Source organism: Monodelphis domestica, chromosome 4 (assembly GCF_027887165.1).
Source record: "Monodelphis domestica isolate mMonDom1 chromosome 4, mMonDom1.pri, whole genome shotgun sequence".
Classification (NCBI taxonomy): Eukaryota; Metazoa; Chordata; class Mammalia; order Didelphimorphia; family Didelphidae; genus Monodelphis; species Monodelphis domestica.
In genome coordinates, this window is record NC_077230.1 from 205,619,363 (window position 1) to 205,640,995 (window position 21,633).

General features: G+C 33.9%; 1 protein-coding gene across 9 annotated transcripts in view; it reads left to right on the forward strand.

Moving 5' to 3' along the window:
- The window catches only part of GULP1 (GULP PTB domain containing engulfment adaptor 1), a 404,571-nt gene that overhangs the window by 313,213 nt on the left and 69,725 nt on the right, over positions 1–21,633 (forward strand). For all 9 annotated transcript variants that reach the window (XM_056794109.1, XM_056794111.1, XM_056794112.1 and 6 more), the window contains 2 exons: positions 8,334–8,405; positions 16,735–16,833. In XM_056794109.1, coding sequence (XP_056650087.1) covers positions 8,334–8,405; positions 16,735–16,833 — 171 coding nt within the window. The remainder of the gene's footprint in view (positions 1–8,333; positions 8,406–16,734; positions 16,834–21,633) is intronic.

Genomic DNA, 21,633 nt, shown 5'->3' on the forward strand with positions numbered 1-21,633 from the left:
CAAGGTCACACAACTAATTGAGTGTCTGAGGTTGGATTTCAACTCAGGTCTTCCACACTCAAGGCCCGGTCTACCTCACTGGTTTTATATTTGCCAAATACTTTATTTGTATCTGGCATATTAAAAACCATTTACTTTTTAAAGTATTTGTTATGCTACATAAGGCCAAGAAAAATAGATAGCATGTATAAGACCTGGACAATACAAATTCACAAAATATTAAAATTGTCCTTTAATTCTGTATTTTCTAAGAAAACATATCCTGTTGTCTCATAGCCATCATTTTCCATTTTGTTTTCCTCTGAAGAGTTTCAAGTTTTTCATTAATACCTTACCTGAATGCCTAGATGTAGAGTAGGAATATATTGTTTAGGAAGAACATTTTCTTCTTTTAATATGACCCTAAAGAACTCTCTTCCATAAAACCAAAAGGAATATACCACATTCATTCCTTGAAAGTATAAATAAGTACTTGCAGTCTGTTATCTACATCCAAGGACTCTGAATAGTATATTCATACTTGTAAATGAATCAAAGTGTGGAAAATTGAAAATCAAATATAGAATGAAATAAAAAGGAAAAAAATTCTCTTAATCTAATAGATTTTCCAATATATAATTTATCTGACTGAATTGTAAGCAAACAGTTTATATAATCCTCAGTGCTTGAAATAGAATTAAGGCCAGAACTACTAATGACAATACTAGTTGCCAGAAAGAACTTATTATTCTCTTTTTTCCTCATGGTGTAATTGGTTTTACTCAACATGCAGTACTGTCTAACTTAGTAAAACCTACTTTTCCATAAAGCAAATAATCTTTCATGTGACAAAGCATGGGTATTGAAATTGAAGGTTTTACTTTTTAAACTTTATTTTTGTAGATATTGAATTATAGCTCTTTCCTGGTGTCTTCAGTAATATTTAAAAATTCATATTGGATTATTTCTCATTATACTAAAAATTGATTTTCTTATGGCATCATTATGTAAAATACTTGAAAACTTGGTTCTGCCCTAAAAGAAAAACAAAAGGAAAGCTAAGTTTTTAAAGTATGTATCATGCTGTTGCATCGCTTGAAAAATAGGTAAAAATTTAGAAAGGACATAATTGTCAAGTTTTAGCAATATCATTCATGGCTGGTCATTATTTCTTTTATCAAAATAGTTCAGAAACTCTTGAAATGTATTATCACTTCCATTTGAAGACTCTTGGAGGAGTAATGGTATCATTATTATTTATCATTAGTCTAATTATTGTTATTTTATTCCCATTTTACAGATAGAGAACAAAAACAACAGTTTGCCCAAGATAATTTTAAGTGGGAAAATAACTCTTAAGTACAGGGCACTGAAGAAGATAGAAAGATAACAAACAAGATAAGATTATTGTTTTAAAGGAGCTTATAACTCAGTAAAGAGGATCTATACAAGTCTAATGTAAATCATATATAATTGCATTAGAAAGAGACAACATGCTATTAGAAATGGAAAGAGAAATTATTTTCCACCTAGGACTACAGAACCACCCAACAAGGCCCTTTTGAGGTTATGGCTTCAATAAGCTGAAATGAGAAGATATAGCTTCCAGATTTAAGGAATAAAGACTTACAGGAAGGAATAACATGGTGGGGCTAGTTCAGAGAAGCAACAGATGATTCAAAAACAATGTTTTTAGCTATCTTTATAAAAATACATTCCCTAAATATGTTAATTCACTTAATACATCATTGTAGCCCTCCTCTGTGTGTGTGGCACAACCTTTATGCAGAAACTAGACCTTTTGTGGGGAAATAAATTGGTTAGTTCCAAACAAAGGCAATAGGTTGCAACCAATTTGAAATATCAACATGCCTGAATTTGTTCTGTTGGTGTTAGTGATAAGCAAAGATTACAAAATAATGCAATCCTTTGGAAGGGGCTCAGGAGGCATGAATGATTTGAGTTTAAAATCCAAGGGGAAAAAATAGTTGTCAATATGGTACTTTTCTGAATGCTATAAACTCAGTACCAAGGACCCAAGTGTTCTGAGTGGATCTCAGTTTCTTTTGTTGTTGTTTTTGATATTTATAGCTCTTAACTGTGGCACAATAGCATTTATTATCAACAAGGCCACTTTTTAAAAAATGTTTTTATTTTTGAGCATCTTACATATATATATATGTATATATATATATGTATATATATATATACATATATATATATATATATATATTTAAACCCTTATCATCCATCTTGGAATCAATACTATGTATTGGTTCCAAGGCAGAAGAGTGGTAAGGGCTAAGCAATGGGGGTCAAGTGACTTGCCCAGGGTCACACAGCTGGGAAGTGTCTGAGGCTGGATTTTAAACCAGGACCTCCTGTCTCTGGACTTGGCTCTCAATCCACTGAGCCACCCAGCTGCCCCCCTAACGTATTTTTTTAATATGTTAGATATAGTGTTAAATCCAAGCAAAATATATTTATTTATTTTTAATTTTCTTTTGAAAAGAAGAGAATGTAAGGATTGCATTATTATCAATATTCACTGCTTTTCTCCTTTAAAATGATTTACTAATATCTGGGCTGTTTTCCATGACTTGGTGTAGCTGTGACCATGTTAATTAATATAGAAATGGGCATGTATGTGTCTGTGTCAACACATACTTTCTAATTTAATTTGACTTTTATTTAGTTACTCCTTATGCTCTCAAATAATATAGTTTAATTAAGAGTATAGTGAATTAAAATTTTAATAGTTTTCTGGAGCATTAGTAGAGACTGACTTATTTAAAATCTATTTGGAGCTCTTCTATAATTTCCCCATATGGGCCTACTTGCACATAGCAATGAACTTCCTTAAATTTTTGCTAGATTATGATTATTTTTATCCAAAAATAGTTTCTGAAACATTTTCAGGTTCTTGTTGACATAGATAACTCTCAATAAATTAATAGTTGCCAATAATTAGTTTGTACTTGTTCCTTATTTTCTACAATCTTAGTTCCTGAAGTGATGGTTAATCTCTTGGTAGAAAAAGAAAATAGGCTTGAAAACAGATATTTATTTTTTCTGAATTATGACCAGCATTTTTCCTCTCATTGAATGGCTCCTGGTATGTTGGGTAATTTTTCCTCTTTGGCTAATAAAGATGAGACAAAAAGGCAACCCTAGTCCCATTTGTAAGGAGTGTTTAATGATTCCACATCTCCATACTAAATATGTAATTTCCTTTGTAGGCAGAGTTCACCTCTCTCTGCTTGATCATCTGTTTGCTTCATAGTACAAATTAAGTATCAAGCACCTCATGCCACCTCTTCTTAATCATCAGCTTCCTGCATCTCTAGATGAATTCATATTTTAGCACATGGGATTAGAGATGAGCTGGTTGCCAGATTTAGACTATGGAGTGGGTCTAATAAGAAATAACTTTGTTTGCTAAGTCCTTTACCTTATTTTCTCCTTCTCTAGGTTAACAAAGGGGGAGAGGGAACAAATACTCCTTACCCTTCAGTTCCTGCCTGTTGCTATTCTTTGCCAGTTTGTCCTGCTTTTGTTATTGTTGCTGTTGTTTCTCTAATATCTCTAGATCTCTTTTGGTAATTCATAAATCAACAAATACCATTCTTTTTTTGATTTGGCATGCTTGTGCGTTGTTACAATATTTATTAGGATGAATGCTTGAGTAATTCCATGGAAAAAACAAAGTCAGACTGACTAAAGTTACTTTATGATAACAGAATACATATTTTAAGTTTATTTTTATAATTTCCATATTATTCATTTTTGTAAGTGAATAATATTATAAAACCAAAACTCCCAACCATAAACTCCCCCAAAAATGATAAATCATATGTCTTTATCTGCATTTCTACTCCAAAAATTCTTTCTATGGAGGTGGATAGCATTCTTTTTTCATAAGTCCTTAGAATTGTCCTGGATCATTATATTGCTGTTAGTAGCAAAGTCTATCAAATTTGATCATTCCACAATACTGCAGTCACTGCTTATAAGGTTTTCCTGGTTCTGCTCCTAGAATAAATATTTCTAATTCAAAATTTGACCTATTGGTAGACACATGTCATATGATAAGTCAATAAACAGGTATCTTTTAAAAAGTTTTTCTGAGACACTGTGCCAAGAACTGGGGAAATGAAGGAAGGCTCCAACTTCCCTCAGGAAGCAGGACATTCTAAAGAGAGAGATGAGTAAATAGCAAGGTGTTTACAAGATAGATGCAGAGAATGTGGAAAGTAATCAGGGAGGGTGAGACACCCATCCATGGGGGGCAAAGTACAGGAAAAGACATCCTGCAGAAGGTAAGATGGGCTAAGTTTTGACAAAGGCCAAGAAATACAAAAGGGGTACTTGAAGAAGAGCTGTATATGGCTGTCCAAGCATAGGGACACCAAAGACAAAAACACAAAGATGAGGATGAATGTCATGTTAGAGAAATTGCAAATGGGTCAATTGGCGTAGAGTTATGGAAGGGGGTAAAGTGTATGAATACTGAAAATGTAAGAAGGGTTCTAGGTATAAAGCATTGTAAAGACAATAATCGGGGAATTTATATCCAATTCTGGAAGAATAGAGAGCCACTAGAGTTTCTTGAGCAAAGGGGTAACAAGTTCAGACCCACCTGTAGAAGAATCACTGAGGTAACTAAATGGAGTATAGACTAATGAAAAGATACTTCAGACTGGGACACTTATTAAAAAGCGTTTGCCTTCTAATCCAGGAGAGAAGTAATGGGGCCTGAATTAAGATTGTAGTTTTGTGCTGGAGAGAAGGAGATATAAGACAAATGTGAAAGCACAGATATTTCTTATGGGTATAGAATGCCTTCTGAGCTCAGGGCCCCATCTTACATTCTTACTGTCAGTCTGGGATCATCAGAGGAAGAGGGTGATGGCCATTACTCCCCTTTAAATTCTAAGAGTAACCCTGAGGGGCTGACGTTTCCAGCGCTGCCACTCCTGAGCTTCCACTGATGTTCTCCCAGTTATTAATGAACCTGTGGACCTTTGTTAGCTTTTGCAAAAGAGATTTACTGAGAAGGAATAGAAATAACAGTAGTTTTAAAACTTACTAATGTGTGCCCTCTTCCTGTATACACAAGATCCCTATGAAAAGCATACTCTGATTTAAAATAATTATTTGAATGCTGTGGGTAAGTTTACTTTCTTTGGCAGTACACTCCACAGGACCGCCCATATAGATGATGAGGTTGATATATATATAGCCTGAGCTAGCTCAGTGCTTGGGGGGCTTCTGAAAAAATTGAGAGAAAGAAGAGGCATGAGGCTCTTTGGTCTACAGAGTTGTTATGCTGATTACACTGCTGTATACCTTTGAAATCTGGGCATTCTATCAGTGCCATGAGCTGCTTCCCCTTGGATTGTCTCAGGAAGATCATGAAGATTACTCGGAAAGATAAGATATCAGATACTGAGGTTTTTCTAGAGCTGAGCTGGCAAGCAAAATTTGATTGCATGATGGGCTGGCCACATAGCCCAAATGCCAAACACATGTTTAACCAAAAAACTTATTTTATAGAGAATTCACAGAAGGTAAGCATTCACATGATGGTTCAAAGACAAAGGCAAGGTATCTCTGAAGAACTTTAGTACTGACTGTGAGACATGGGAAACACTGGCACAGAACCACATTGAAGAAGGCATGGTATTCCATGAGTAAAGCAGAATTGTAGAAACACAAAGTGTTTGCTTTTCTACCTCCATCTGGGGTGATTCCTTGGTCATAGGCTGCTGCCACCTCATACTAACCATAGTCACCAACATATCTTCTGGTGGAACTTTAAAACTCATACAATTGCTTGGATACTCCCTTCTCAGTATAGTCATTCATCTAATAAACACAAAGAAACAGGCACATGTGCTCAAGGACATATGATGACAAGAGAAGGAACAGGGAATTTGCTTTCTCCCCCAGGTCTGCTTCCATTAATACCAAGGAAGAGACTGAAGTACTGACTTTTGTTTGTGACTAAGCCACATCTGAGTCATCAGTTCTTTTAGCTCTTCAGCCAGTTAGGAAATATTCTGTCATCCTATAATAGCAGACTCTCAGTCATGACTAGCTGGAAGCAGGCTCCCCTTTCTGTTCAATCACTTGGACTGGAACCAAGCAAGGACAAAGGAGAAATCTCTGCATCCTTCAAGGACTCAATCTTCATTGGTTTGTCCTCCTATTACACACACACACACACACACACACACACACACACACACACACACACATATATGTATACTTTATTTGTATTATTGGAGTAGGCAATTGTACTTCACAAATTACATTGATTGAAAAAAGAAAAGATAATGGGAATGCAGCTATGTTGTCACAAATGCTTGAAACTTTCTTGGTTTCAACTGATTGGAGTAAGGAGTAAGGATTTGCTTCATCAACAGAAACTCAATAAACTGTATGAGAGTAAAAAAAAAACAACAACTGTATGAGGATATCATAGAGTTTGAGTGTAACCAATACTGTTTTACTTCTTTTTTCCTTAACACAGCAAGAAAGGGCACATAACATTCTACTTGTGAATTTAGTTATTATAGGAAATTAAGACAAAATATTGACATCATCTTTTTTCTTGACCTTAAATCATTATTCAAGATTTTATTTCATAAAAGGATGTGATCTTTAAATTTAGATAGACTAGATATGATATCAGTATTTAGGTGATTTAGATTCCTATGTAGAGTAGAATTGCTTTTTGGACTCTGCCCTTAATGAATTAAGTCATCATATTAGTTTATAGATATAAATATTTAATTTTTACAATTTCTTTTTTATTGATAAAACTATTTTCATGTATCATCCATTAACCATCAATTCTTCATAGCTTGTTTCAAAAGGTCTTATAGACATTATGATTTAATTATCTCAATTTTGGTATTATATGTATATCTGGCAAAGATTTTAGATATAGCTATAAGAGAAATCATATTTAAAGGGTTTTCATGATTTGTTTTTAATTTGCTTTAAAAATGTCTCATGAGGGGGCAGCTGGGTAGCTCAGTGGATTGAGAACCAGGCCTAGAGACGGGAGGTCCTAGGTTCAAATCTGGCCTCAGCCACTTCCCAGCTGTGTGACCCTGGGCAAGTCACTTGACCCCCATTGCCTAGCCCTTACCACTCTTCTGCCTTGGAGCTAATACACAGTATTGACTCCAAGACGGAAGGTAAGGGTTAAAAAAAAATGTCTCATGAAATTACTTCATAGCTACAGAATAACACAGCTAATTTTAGAAACAGATAATTACTGTTTGTACTAAGACAGATATGAAGACTATAGTTAAAACCATAGCTTGGTTAAAATAATACTTAGAAAAGTTTGAGTAGATTATCAGGTGTAGTTTTTTACATGTTGATACAATTTTGATAGTCATTTTCTGACATTTTGCAGGTCATATTCCTCCATCTCACTCCTCTCCCTTTTTCCACCTCCCTAAGATGGCAAATAATATGATATGGATTATATATGTATATCTATGCTCATCATGTTATGCTAAAGAAAAATTCAGGAATGAAATAAAATGAAGAATGCTAGTTTCAATCTGCCTAGACTCTTATCAGTTCCTTCTATGTCAGGGAATGACTTTTTTCATCTTGAGTTCTTTGGAGTTGTCCTGGATCCTTGCCATATGTTGCAGATTTAAACTAAAAGTTAAGATTTTTTTTTTAATAAAAAGGCTTCAACTCTTCAATAGTTTATGGATGATTATGAAATTTTTATCTTGGGAAACATTTAATTGGCACTAATATATTAGTCTTATATGCTATGTCACACCTTTGACATTTAATGTTTGACCTTGGGCAAATCACTTCACTTCCTGGTGCTGTAGGCAATACTCTTAAGATTTGAGTTGTAAGTACCATAGCAGGTCCTGGCCAGAAATAGTGGATGGAGTTTGCTCATCTGAGAATTCTCTATGTCAATGAAATCAAAACTTCAATCCCTTTCCTTATCCCTAATACAATAACTTCAGCATTTCCTTTTTATAGTACAATTCTGGGGGATTAAATTGGGGAAGGGAAAGATTGTTTTTGGAGGAGGTGGTGGTAGGGGTCTTTGGCTGATTTTGTAGTGTATTTTATTTTATTCTTTTTTTTTTAATTGGTTGTTTAAAGAGAAGAAAAATATCCAACCAACAAATGAAATATTTTCAATTCCAAGTTACTTTAAAGGGGTTTTTACAAAACAATCATTCCACTTAACATTTAAATGTGATTTAGTTTTGTCTAGTTTTCAAATGGTATTCTGAAAATGTGCATTGCAAAGTGATTCAATCCTATGTGACTCATGTCTCATGGATGACAATTTTCAGTTTCTTGGCAGTACAGAAGTGGAGCAGCCCAAAGGTACCGAAGTTGTGAGAGATGCAGTTAGAAAACTAAAGGTAAGGGACTCTATTCAACATGAAGGGGATATAACACCTCAAGTATTTTCACATATTAAGATTTTTTTGGATGGATAGAAATTCATCGCAAGATTAATATTGGACTCTTTGCAAGTCTTAACTTGTAAAGAGGCAGGTCATCATTGTACAGATATCACCACATGTTTTCATTATTCCTCCAAATGCTCAAGAAAGCATCTTGGGGTGTTTGTGGGAGGTGGGATATAAGCACACACGTGTCATTCATTATGTCCAGAAGTAAGACTGAATGTATTTACCTTCCCTTTTTTCCAGTTATTTGTGACCATTTCTAATAAAAAATAGTTCAAGTTACATATTAATAATTCTATAATATATTACATAACTTTTTATATTCATGAATCTATAAACTGAATACAACAAATACTTATTAAAAATAACACATAACAATAAAATTATATCTAAATAATATCATATAAAAATAAAAATATAATATTCATTTTAATTACATATAATACTAATTAAACTAAATATAAATTACTGTGATGTTAGTTCTTGCCATTATTGCTCATGGACAGAAGGGATGATAACGTAACCCTTTGAATAGCAGGTTCATAACCAAGAGGTGTCTACCATTGAGTGACATTAGCAACTCACAGGTATAGTCTAGACAGAAAGTCCCCAGCAAATCCCCAACATCCCACCCCCAGAGGCTGAGCTTCTAGTGTTCTTCATGAAGAATTGCATTTCTCATTAATTGTTAGATTGTTCCCTAAGGCCCTAGAAGGAAATACACTTAAAAGTACTATTTTGGAAGAAAGGCAAATCCAAAAGATATCCCAAAAGTCATCAAGCTTAGGAAGGTCTGGCAAGCTCCATAAGCAATCATTTGGAATTGTTCAGTTTACAGCTCCCTGATGCTAAAACTGCAGTTACACAGCAGAGCTGGCAACTTGATAGGAAACCCCACCCACCCTTTCTTGGCAGGATTTTCACCCAGAAATTTTTTATGTAATACAGTGCACTCAGGATATTTCCTCAAACAGTACCCCACCTCAAAGAAAATGAAAGCTCGCTGGGATTTTTAAATTTGAAAAGCCCCTCCCTTTTGCACAATGTTTCTTTCCAAAGATTTTATCCTGTGCTTTGGGGCTGGGGTTTGGTGGGGTGGGATAAGTTATTTGTGAATTATTTCAGTTCACTTGACTGAGTTTTAGACATTCTCTTGGACACCCACTTCAAACTCCAGGAATAAAACTGTCTCAACTCTGTTTAGTATGACATTAAAAAAAATACTCAACTGAGCTAGCTTCCATTGGGAAAAAATGATTGGAAAAGGGCTATCTCTAAGCCATGAGTGTTAACCATTAAATGGAAAATATTTCTTTTATATTGAAACTACTAAATCATAGCTATCCAATAAACTTGAAGTAAAGAGGAAAAAGAAGTCAAATTATTTCTTTTCAGAGACATAAAAAAATGGGCAATATTACCAGGAGGCCCATACATCTCTTTAGGCTAACCTCTTGAGTAGTTTTATGATAGGTGATTTTATGCTTTTTTGTACAGAAATAAGAGAAAACTTTGTCCCAGTCCATAATATTATTCTTAAACCTAAAGAAAGTTCTGGTCTTATTATAATCATACATTTTTAGGCATTTTGACATGGTTTAACTTTTCAATGACTTGTCACAGATTTTAAAGGCACAAAGTACATTTCCAAATGGAAATTCCAGAGGACATAGGCAACTCAGCTCTCCTATTTCCTGCTATCGTGACCTTGGACAAATCACTTCATCTATTTAGGTCTCAACTGTCTTCACATGTAAAAAAATTTGGACTTCATTTCTTCCCATGTAAATCAGAGGGATCAACTAGAGAGATAATCTCTAAAGTTCTTTCTAGATCCAAATCCTATAATCTTATGATTTATAAATAAGAATCATAGAGTTGAATAGAACCATCAAATTTAAATGATGTGATCAATGAAGTATTTCCCATTTATTGCTACTTTAAAACTGTATGTGCCCTATTTAGTTACCAACATTCAGTAAACTGTGTAATTCAAATTTGCTTCAATTAGAATTTATTATAAGGAAATATGATACTTTTATGAAATATTTTTGTATATTTTAAGCACTTTAATCAGTAGATGAAAATATTTTTAAAAGGATTCAAAGAAAAGAAGATTCTGTAATAATATGGAAATTAGTTTATAAAAGATTTATATATTTTTATGGAATTTTCTTACTAAAATAGATTTAACTTGAAAAAAATCATATAGCATTGATAAATATAGAAATATAGGTTTTAATATTTATTTCCAACATTTAATATTTTTGTTTCTTCAAATAATAAAGAGCAAATATTTGATCAATAATCATAAAACTTTAGAATAGCTACATAGTCTTTAGAATAAAAGCTAATAGTCTTTAGAATAGCTATGATGTCAGTTAATTTGGTATCAGGCTTCCCCACCTACAGGAGACCAAGAATGATGCCTATTTCAGGTTTTTCAAGGGTTTGCACCGCCTTTGCATGTGTCCCAACCCACCTTTGGTTTATTGCAGGAAGGTTATATAATGGCCAGCAGGTGGCGCCAACGCTCCACCGGAAAAATGAGGCGCACTCGGGCAGAAATGCACTGCGTGTACCCCTCCCCCCACCTCAGTTTCCTGCCTATTCTTTTGACATATGCGTTCTGCTTAGAGTGGGTGTGTGTACTTACATCTGCCACGGCTTAGGAGTTTGACATCCATCATTTTGTCCTGGCTCCAATTGTTTGTACTTTATTTGCTCCACAAAGTCACCCCATAGCTTTGCTCACTCTCTGCTATGACACTGTGCTAGATTCTGGATTAAATGAATAACAGCATAGTTAAACTCACAAAGGGCAGGGGACTAAAAATAATTGCGACATAAAATGGTTTGTAGTGAATTGTTAGCCTTGTTAATATGTAATGGGATTCAGACTTTTAAAGATGCTCAGCAGCTTGTTTCTTGCTTGATGTCTTTTATGGTCTACCTTTGATGTCTGCTGGTTCTCCAGTTATTAAAAGATGAGACTTTTAGGCAGTCACGAACAATTTTTTTTTTCCAACATTCTTCCAAAGATCTTTTGTTTGTCTATTTCTTGGTTGATTTTTTTTTTAATCACAGCTTAAATGAAAAATGAAATAAGAATGACTCAAACTTTTGTATATTGAAATTTTGCCATTGGTGCTTTAACATGCCAATTTCTTTCTTAAATTTACTTTTTTTCATTGGAATTAAAAATCAGAGCATCATGATTAACCTTTTAGAGCTTACTAAACCGATCCCTTTAATTTAGACATATGGAAAGCTTGGGACTTGAAGTGATTTTTTTCAAAGTCATACAGGTTAAGTATACCTGGATTTGAATCTAGTTCCTATGGCTACAGACAGAGCATTCTTTCCACCATATGACATTTAACTACTTCACTAAACAGAGTGAACAAATATGTGTAGCAAAATGACTTTGTGGAGCAAGTATATTTTAAAGGCTCTGTATTCCAGGGACTATGCAAACTTATATATGGTGCAGATGTGTTGGGATGAGGTTTTAATGTTCCCCCATTTATCTTGGATCTACCTAGGTAGAAGATACCTAAAACTCTACAGATAAAGAAACTGAGGCAAGGCAGTAGAAATTCATGCAATAATACTAATAATTCATATAGGTTCACAGTATAATACATCTTGAACTGGAAGAGACCTTGAGAACCATCTTTTCCAATCCCCTAATTTTTTTAAACCCTAACTTTCCATCTTAGAATCAATACTGTGTATTTGTTCTAAGGCAAAAGAGTGCTAAGAGTTAGACAATGGGGCTTAAGTGACTTGCCCAGGGTCATACATGTAGGAAGTGTCTAAGGTTAGATTTGAACTCAGGACTTTCCATCTTTAGGCCTGATTCTAAAACCACTGAGCAGTCTTCCAACTCCTTAAATTTAAAAACAAAAACAAAAAAACAAACAGAAGCAAAAACTGAGGCTTAGTGGAATTGAATTGCTCAAGGCCATGCATGAACTTTAAAGTTTCCAGAGTGCTTTAATGAGTTATCTAATAAGATCTAGAATTCTTAACCCTGTTTATGCCATGGACCCTTTTAGCAATCTGGAATAACTTATAGACCTCTTCTCAAAATAATATTTATTGTTGGCATTAACAGTTGAAGGAAATGATACATCTGAGTTAGAAGTTAGTAAAAGTAACGATATTGTATTGGATTTTTAAAATTTTTTATTTTTTTCCATGCAAGTTCATTAGTTGCCTAGAACAAGTTGAGAACCTTTGAATTAGATTTTACTCATAAAAATCCTTTAAGGTAGGTTTTAATTACTATCCACCTTTTTACAGTTGAAAAATTGAGGGTCAGAGACATTAAATGACATTCTTAGGGTCCCATAGTTTGCAACTTTCTGAGGCTGAATTTGAACCTTGATATCTCCTGTCTCCAACTTTATCATTTTATCTATCTTACCATGACTCTTTGCAATTAATCTATGGTGCCATAGCACTTAGATTAGAACCTTGGTTCGTTCACCAACTTCTAGATTAGTATTCCTCCTATGTCTCCTGAGATAGTTTTGAATTAGTTTGGTATTCCCGAATCACTTTTTTTGTGTGTTTATTATTAGCCTCCTTCAAGTTTGATAATTTTGTCCAGTTAATAAAGAACATTTTGGTAGGGAGATTTGTATCTAGCTGGTTAACCAAAGGAGTGTTAGATATTTCTTGAATTAAACTTTTCCAATCAAAAGAACCATTAAATACACTACAGTAATCATGTTCTGATTTAACCATCCACCTAATATTTGGAGTGTTCATAGTATTTTATCTTAATTTTCATTACCAAAAGTACAATATAATTTTATATTTAGAACTAATATGAAATAAAATGAAAACTTAAATTGTAAGACCTTTTTTAAGAATTAGTATGACGAGAGATTAAAAAGCTGTAAGAAAAAATAGTCAAGATTTCTTCTAATTATGAAATGGAAGTATATTGGAGCTTATACAGAAAATCTCTGAGAGGAAGAGACAAAGTGGATGGAAACAGAGAACTTCAAAATAAAATGAGCTTTTATGGCAAATATTTAGAGAAATTGAAAGGACATTATAGTTAAAATAGATTGACAAAAGGGCAGCATACTGAAATTGCCATCCTAGGTAGAAAATTATATGTGTGTGTGTGTGTGTGTGTGTGTGTGTGTGTGTGTGTGTGTGTGTGTATTTACATAAACACAGCTATTTTAGAACAGTGACTATTACAGAAATAGAAAACAAAATATCTACTACATCATTTGAAATAAGTGGTGTTGTAGAAAGAAAAAAAATAAATGGATTTTAAATCAAGAGATTGGGTTTCTCTTCTTAATTCCCTCTCTATATAACTTCATAAATTGTCTCAGTCTTATTTTCCTTATCTATAAGATGAAAAGGTTAAAAGTCTCATAATACTGTCAGTGATTCTAACATAAAGCTGAAAGGACAATTGCTGAACTCAGTTAATTTATTATTCATCTACTTGACACAGAAAGAGGGGATAAAATCCCAAATCCCCCAAAACTAAGTAGAAAAGTTTAATTTCAGTGATTATTCTGTAGCCAACTTCTTAGAAACTCTAAAAGGTTACCTAGTGACTTGGGAAAAGGTCAAGGTAATACTTATGACTTGAAATGTAAAATGAATTTCAGTAGTTTTTTTTTTCTTTTTTATCCCCTAGGAAATGGCTCATTAGAATAGACCTTAGGAGCCATGTTTAAAAAATCTATAAAGAGCTGATTGACCCAGACATATTGATGTAAAACTAGAGAAAATGATTTATTAAGTCAGTATTCCTATATGAAAACCCCAGTTGTCTTCATTGTGCCAATATAGGAAGGGAAAATCATAAAGGAAAAGAAAAACAAATCAATCTGCATTCTTTAGGAGGTACCTTGGCGCCAATGCAGACAAAAGATTGGAGTAAAAACAAAGATCTTACAGAAAAATCTCCTTCAAACCAGCTAAATACCTGTGGGTATTTTGGAGACACTGTATCCAAAAAGTACTTAGGCCAATCATTCATTCCACTAGATATACTGTAGGAGAAAAACTAAAACCATACCAAATGGAAAAAAAAAAAAAACCCAAATACCCTTTTCTCCCCATTCCCCCAGTGAAGGATTCCAAAACATAAGTGATAAATCATTTATTCCAATTCTGCCACATATTAATCTGTGGGACTTCACCTCTCTAGGCCTAAATGTGCTCATATATACATATATATATATATATATATAGGGGCAAGTAGGAGATAGCAGGTTATACTAGATAATTTCTGAGATGACCTTCAGATCTAAATCTTAGATGCTCTATTGTGTTATATGATATTGCACAGCAACAATGAGCACAACTCATTGGCACACAGATTGTAAGTTAATTCTCAACTATGACTATAAAATATATAATTATATTTCCTCCAAATTAAACAGATTAAAAGGATATGACAACAATGACTAAAGAATATCCTTCTCAACAAAAATCTACACTTTAAATAGGGAGAAAAAGAAAAAGAAAAAAGATAGATCATAGATTTAATGTTGAGAGGGAACTTAAAAGGGTCAACTATCCAACCTTAGATGACTTTCAAAGACTTGTAAGAATAAGTGTGTGTGCACACACACTTATATGGCAATCAGAGTGTTGGACCTGGAGTTAGGGATATTTGATTTCAAAGATGACCTCAGACCCTTAACAGCTATGCGATAATGGGCAAGTCACTTAACTTAAGTTTGCCTTAGTTACCTCATCAACAAAATGGGTATAATAATGGTACCTACCTCCCAGAGCTGTTTTGAGGATCAATTGAGATAATATTTGTAAAACACTAACACAGAAACTATAAATGTTCACTGTTATTATTTTTGTTGTTAATTATTGTTAACGAATAGAAAATGGAGCACTGGAATGTGAGAAATATTAGTACTTTTGAAAGTTTTTTTCTTCAACTTAGTTGCCATTATCAATTTCAGAGTTTTATAAAATACCAAATATTTGCAAGGTGTAATAACAATAATGATGACAAGTGATATTTTTATTATTCATATTTATGTATTTCTTCACATTCTGAATAGTACAAAAGAGCTTCTTGGTTAAAGTTTTCTTAAATGTATTGTGAGAATAATAATTTTAATATATATATATTTTTTAACCTCTGTCAACTTGCAATAAAGAAGACTTCCCTAAAGTAACAAAAATAAGATCTTAAATTCAGTTGCAGGGATTGCAAAACAGGGTTATCAAATAGCAATGGGTTGCAGGAGTACCCAGGAGGGATATGAGAGAGGAGAGGGGAAAGGAGAGTTTAAATAAGTTCAAATATTTAAATATATTTAAACAGAGAAGGAGTCTCTTCTAAGGCACAGCCTAGAGAAGCTGTTCCATAAGTTGTTTTACATAACAACCAATAGTCTATGGAGAAAACTAGAGAAAGAAGCTACAGGGAGAGTTAATTTGCTTCACAAATAGCCATAGGCTGAGTAGTCTCCTGAGTAGTCTCCAGTGGCTCTAGGACTAAACAGTTTCTTTTTTTCCTTCCTTCCTTCCTTCCTTCCTTCCTTCCTTCCTTCCTTCCTTCCTTCCTTCCTTCCTTCCTTCCTTCCTTCCTTCCTTCCTTCCTTCCTTCTTCCCTTCCTCCCTTCCTCCCTTCCTCCCTTCCTCCCTTCCTCCCTTCCTCCCTCCCTCCCTCCCTCTCTCTCTTTCTCTTTCTTTCTTTCTTTCTTTCTTTCTTTCTTTCTTTCTTTCTTTCTTTCTTTCTTTCTTTCTTTCTTTCTTTCTTTCTTTCTTTCTTTCTTTCTTTCTTTCTTTCTTTCTTTCTTTCTTTCTTTCTTTCTTTCTTTCTTTCTTTCTTTCTTTCTTTCTCTTTTTAAAAATTGGTTTAGATCATCCTTGGGTAATTTCAAGCTCTGGGATAAGGGAATAACAGTTCATAGTCAGCTGCATTGAAGTATTCTTTGCAGTGATAGTGGTTTGGCATATAGAAAATCACCTTAAATCAATGATAGAATGTTTTTATGTATACTATACACTTCAGTTTCACTTCAGTTTGCTATGTAGAATTCACAAAATTAATTTTACTTGACTTGTATTTAGGCACAACTTAGAATATGAAAAAAATGTTTGTAAAACATCCACAAAGATATGTAAATCCAGTCCTTTTGGTTGGAAAGAAAAAGATTAAAGACAAAAAAACTAAATTACCCACTTGAAATATTTAGATGCTGATGTTTTGGCTCCCCTAAAAATAGAAATATAATGATTTTTAAATCTTTTTATTTTTTAGTTTGCAAGACATATCAAGAAATCTGAAGGTCAGAAAACTCCTAAAGTTGAATTGCAAATATCAATTTATGGGGTAAAAATTCTAGAACCAAAAACAAAGGTAAGAATCTTCAAATATTCAAAAATGGTCTGAGTAGTATTATGTTCTTTACTATAATTTACTTTTCTGTTTTATTTTGATTTGAAATTATTCTCCCTTGTCTACTCTACATTTTATTTATTCTTAAATTTGGATTTTTAATTTTAATAACAAATTTTCACATAAGCTTTGCCAATTTATATGATCCATGTTGTCTCCCTCCCTTCTTCCTTAGCAGACAAGCAATTCAATCTGGGTTATACATGCATTACCGCACAAAACACAGTACTTATTATTCATTTAAATAATCTACTCTACATTTTAGCCAAAATTGATCACTGTATATTTCCTGGACTCCCATACTACTAATAACAAATAACCTTTATCCAAATTACCTACCATCCCTAGAACATTCTCTCTGCTGTCTTTCTTCTTGGACTTTTCTGATTCCCTCATTTGTTAGTACTTTTCCCTTGTCATGTGGGAGCTTGATATTATCTGGTTTGGGAGGGTGGCCACTTAAAGAATTACCATGCTCCAAAGAATCTTTAAAAATAGAGGAATGTGTTCAGTGAATGGCTAGGAGACAGGTGCAGGTAAAGTCAGCCTCCCATAGGAGAAGAGATCCAGGATTTTTATACCTTAAAGGAACAGAGACTATGTGGCTCAGAAAGGAAGGTGGGGATGGGGACAACACATGGAGGATTAGGTAACATTCCTGTGTGAGCTACCTAGGTATGTGAGGTATAAGCACAGGTATATATTGTTTATAATATGTTAGACCCTTATCATAAAGGAAGATGAGTCACATATCTCAGAAATTCTAGAGATGTTTGAGATAAAAACAGAAGGTATAAGTCCATGCTAAAACCCTCATCAGAAGAATAGGGGAAAGGTACCAAAACAGAAGGAAATGAATCTCTCAGAGAATCCTTTGTTTATGCAAATGTCACTTTAGTTGTACCAGGGCTGGCTTTCTTCTACCACTAGACTTCCTGGGATCCTGGAGTGATGAATTCCTCATGTACTCTTCTGACCTGGGATTCCTCTAGAGACTTGGGGTATTCAGGGGCCCCTGCAATCCCCATGCCACCCCTGCAATTAATTTTTTTTGCACATATGTTTTATTTATTTCTCTTATAGATGTTTATTTTCCTCTCCTGGGGAGAGCTTAAATTACTTAAGGGAAAAATACGATAGCAAAAACTAGTTTCTTTTTGTTTTTGTGCCTACAGAATTTAATATATTACACATAGCCTCATATACAGGAAACAATAAATGTTTGCTGAATTGAGTTTTAATTAAATCCCTTTCATGGGTTGTCACAACTTGTTTTAGTTCCAGAGTATAGTAAAAGAATGAACACTGCTATCATAAATTTCCTAGTTTATTATTTATTGATTTAAAGGGCTTCAAAATGCAAAAAAGGGCAATTTCAATATTCCAAGTCTTTCATTCCTTAGTCTGTTTTTGGAATTCTCCTGTTAAGCCCTTTATAATTTTCTGCAAAAAAGCCAGGATCATAAATACTGAAGTATTTTACATCTGGCTTTTTATTTTTATATAGATATAATCAGGGAGAATATTAGTTTCTTGAATTTTAAGATCCCTCAATCTTCATATAAAGTTTTATAAAGATATTTAAAAATCAAACATATTTGGAATTAATATTCTGACTTCTTTTAAAGGCAGTAGGTTTTGTGGGGAAAAAACCAAACAAACAGCTAGCCGTTTTTCCCATCCTTTGACTAAACCAAGCACACTGTCACCAATTCCTACTGTATAAGTAGCAGAATTTACTACTGTCCAGATAGAGGACAAAAATGTTAAAAAACCACCACATACATGGATATGACCAATAGATTTTAAAATCATGCATCCTTAAACTCCAAGCAAACTTAAAGAGCTATAATAATGATATTCTCTAAACTTCAGATTAGGCTACTTAAGTAAGTCTTCCACATTTTAAGTACTTACAACACTAAATATACCATGTCAAGTATGGGAGTTATTCAATTTCTGTTGATAACAGAAGGATATGCCATTAACTTCCACTGAGATATGCAGGAAATGTTAAGGACAAAGAAAAGCAGAAAATAATTTATATGGTTTGATTAGAATCAATTAGACTTTCTTCTTGAGCCAGTACTACCCATTAGGAATATCACCAGGAAAGCTACAGATAACCTAAGGGCAGTTTCCTCAAATACAAGGAGGGTTGTGCATATTTAAACTACTGTTCATTGAAGGTTAGCAACATGTAGGTTGTACCAATGTTGATGCTTTTGTGCTTAACTTCATTCTTTTCATGAGGAAATGTAAGTGTTTTTAAATGGTCATCAATCAGCAGATTGTGGATAACATGATATAGGAGAAAGGTCACTGACTAGACCTGGAGTCTGAAGACCTAGATTCTGAAATATATTCAGGCTAGATTGACCTAGCTCACAACAGTCAATTGTCAAATTTTCAGTGGGAATATTTACACCTTGGGAAAATAGGTCATGAGTATATTTTCCCCTCCTAGGAGAACCTGTTGTTAAACATTTATAAGCACACTATTTTCTGGATTCAGATACAAGGTTGTTTTCAATAATATTTTGTTAAATGTAAAAGTATACATAAAAATGAACTATAATGATCAAAACATTTTTTTTGGTGTTAGTTGGCTGGTCCTAGCAGTCTGAAATTCACCATTAGGCAGTCTTGAAGAACTATTTGTACATGCTTTACAAGAGTTCTTTTGGGATATTTGTTAGGAAATATATCTGTTGTGTCAAAATAAATAGAAGAGGGTATTTATTCATTTATTTGGAAGCTAGTATTCCAGCCTCAGGCTGAACCTCATGGAAAATTTAACTCATACCAATTCTTATAGGAATGGTTTGCTCTTCCTTAGGTAGCCAGGCACTGTCCCCTTCCAAATTTCCTTCCCCCCAACCTTACTCTTTTCTTAAGAACAAAGCTAACTGGATCTGGATGTAGTATAGACATCTTATCAGTTTTAGGAATACTTTGGCTCCTGAATACCAAGAGATCATCAGTCTCAGTACCTCTTAGCAGGAATTACAAGTATACATCATTATTTCCATGGAAAAGTTTTGAATGATTCCCAAGGAAATTTCAGGAACAAAAGATTAAGCATAATTAAAATTTTCCACCTAAAAAAATGTGTGTGCACATGTATGTGTGTTCTGTATATACTAGGATTTCCTATAAAGTGAGATAACTACAATAAATTTAAAAAATTATAACTTACAAATTAAGTTTTTTCACAAACTACTAATGAGTATTTGTTAGAACTTGACTTATGTTTGTCATATTGCATTGTAATGCTTGTCCTTTTTTTCTTGCAATCTTTCTTTTTCTTTTTCTCCTTCTTCCCTCATTTCTTACATTCCTATTAAAGCTCCATAAATTATAAAGATGATTTGTTCTATAGATTAAGCCATATTTTCCCTAAATATTTCTGCTATGTGAATCTTAAAACTATTCAGACTCTATTTTAGAAGATTTGATTAAGCTATTCCCCATTTTTAACAATGGAGGTACTTGATCAGGAATGTATTGAGAACTTTTAAAATTACTCCACCCTACTAAACGGTGCCTTAGGGGAAAATGAAGTTATAAACTCCTGATTAAACAATGAAAAGTCCCCAACTTATATCTTATAGTAAAGCTAGAACCTTAAGCTAGGTCTATTTTTAGATCTAATACAAAAAGGTGCTAAGTACCTATAAAGGTTAAATTAATCACTAAAAGGTCAAGCAACTTACAAAAGGCAAGCTTAACAAAGAGGTGTGAAGTACTCAGAGGATTTAATCTAACCAGAGAAGGTGAGAACCAAAGAAGATGAGAACTAAGAATGGGCAGTCCTGGAAAAAAGCGTCTACTGTTATTGGTAGACGTGAAAATTTAGGGGAGGTGACATAAGAGAAAATGTCTTTAAAAGGAAGGAGTAGGGGCAGCTGGGTAGCTCAGTGGATTGAGAACTAGCCCTAGAAACGGGAGGTCCTAGGTTCAAATCTGGCCTCAGACACTTCCCAGCTGTGTGATCCTGGGCAAGTCACTTGACCCCCATTGCCTAGCCCTTACCACTCTTCTGCCTTGGAGCCAATACCCAGTATTGATTCCAAGATGGAAGGAAAGGGTTTTAAAAAAAAGTTTAAAAAAAAGGAAGGAGTAAAAGGTAATTTGGGTGTTGGAGTTTGGAGTTGAAGTGAGGACATTTTGAATGGAATTCGCAATTGAATTCAGTGTGGAGTTAGACTCTGAACTCAGTTCAGGAGATTGAGTTCAGTGGAGGACTGGAGCTTGCTTGGAGACGATCTTGTGGTGAGTAATAAAGACTGACTCACTCTCCCTTAGGCTCAGGCCTAGGCCATTTTGGCCTAGGTGCTTTTCTACTGCTTGACTATTCTCTCTCTCTCTCTCTCTCTCTCTCTCTCTCTCTCTCTCTCTCTCTCTCTCTCTCTCTCTCCTTCCCTTAATTCTTTCATTTATATTAATTAAAATCTCCATAAATCCCCACCTGACTTGGGTATTTTTGAATATTTGGGAATTTCCCATGGCGACCACTTATTTATATTTTAAGTCAAAACACTAAAAATTATCTTTTACAGTTTGCCCAAAACCCTTACAGTTTTGGCATTTACAGTTTTTAACATTCACAGCTACTAGGTTAAATTGAATTCAATATGTATTGATTGTCTGTGTTAAATTCTTTTAAAAATAAAGTTCTGCTATTATATATGTTAATGATATATTTAATTATGAAGATAAATAAAGATATAGAAATAATTTTATCCAGTGATCTGCTAA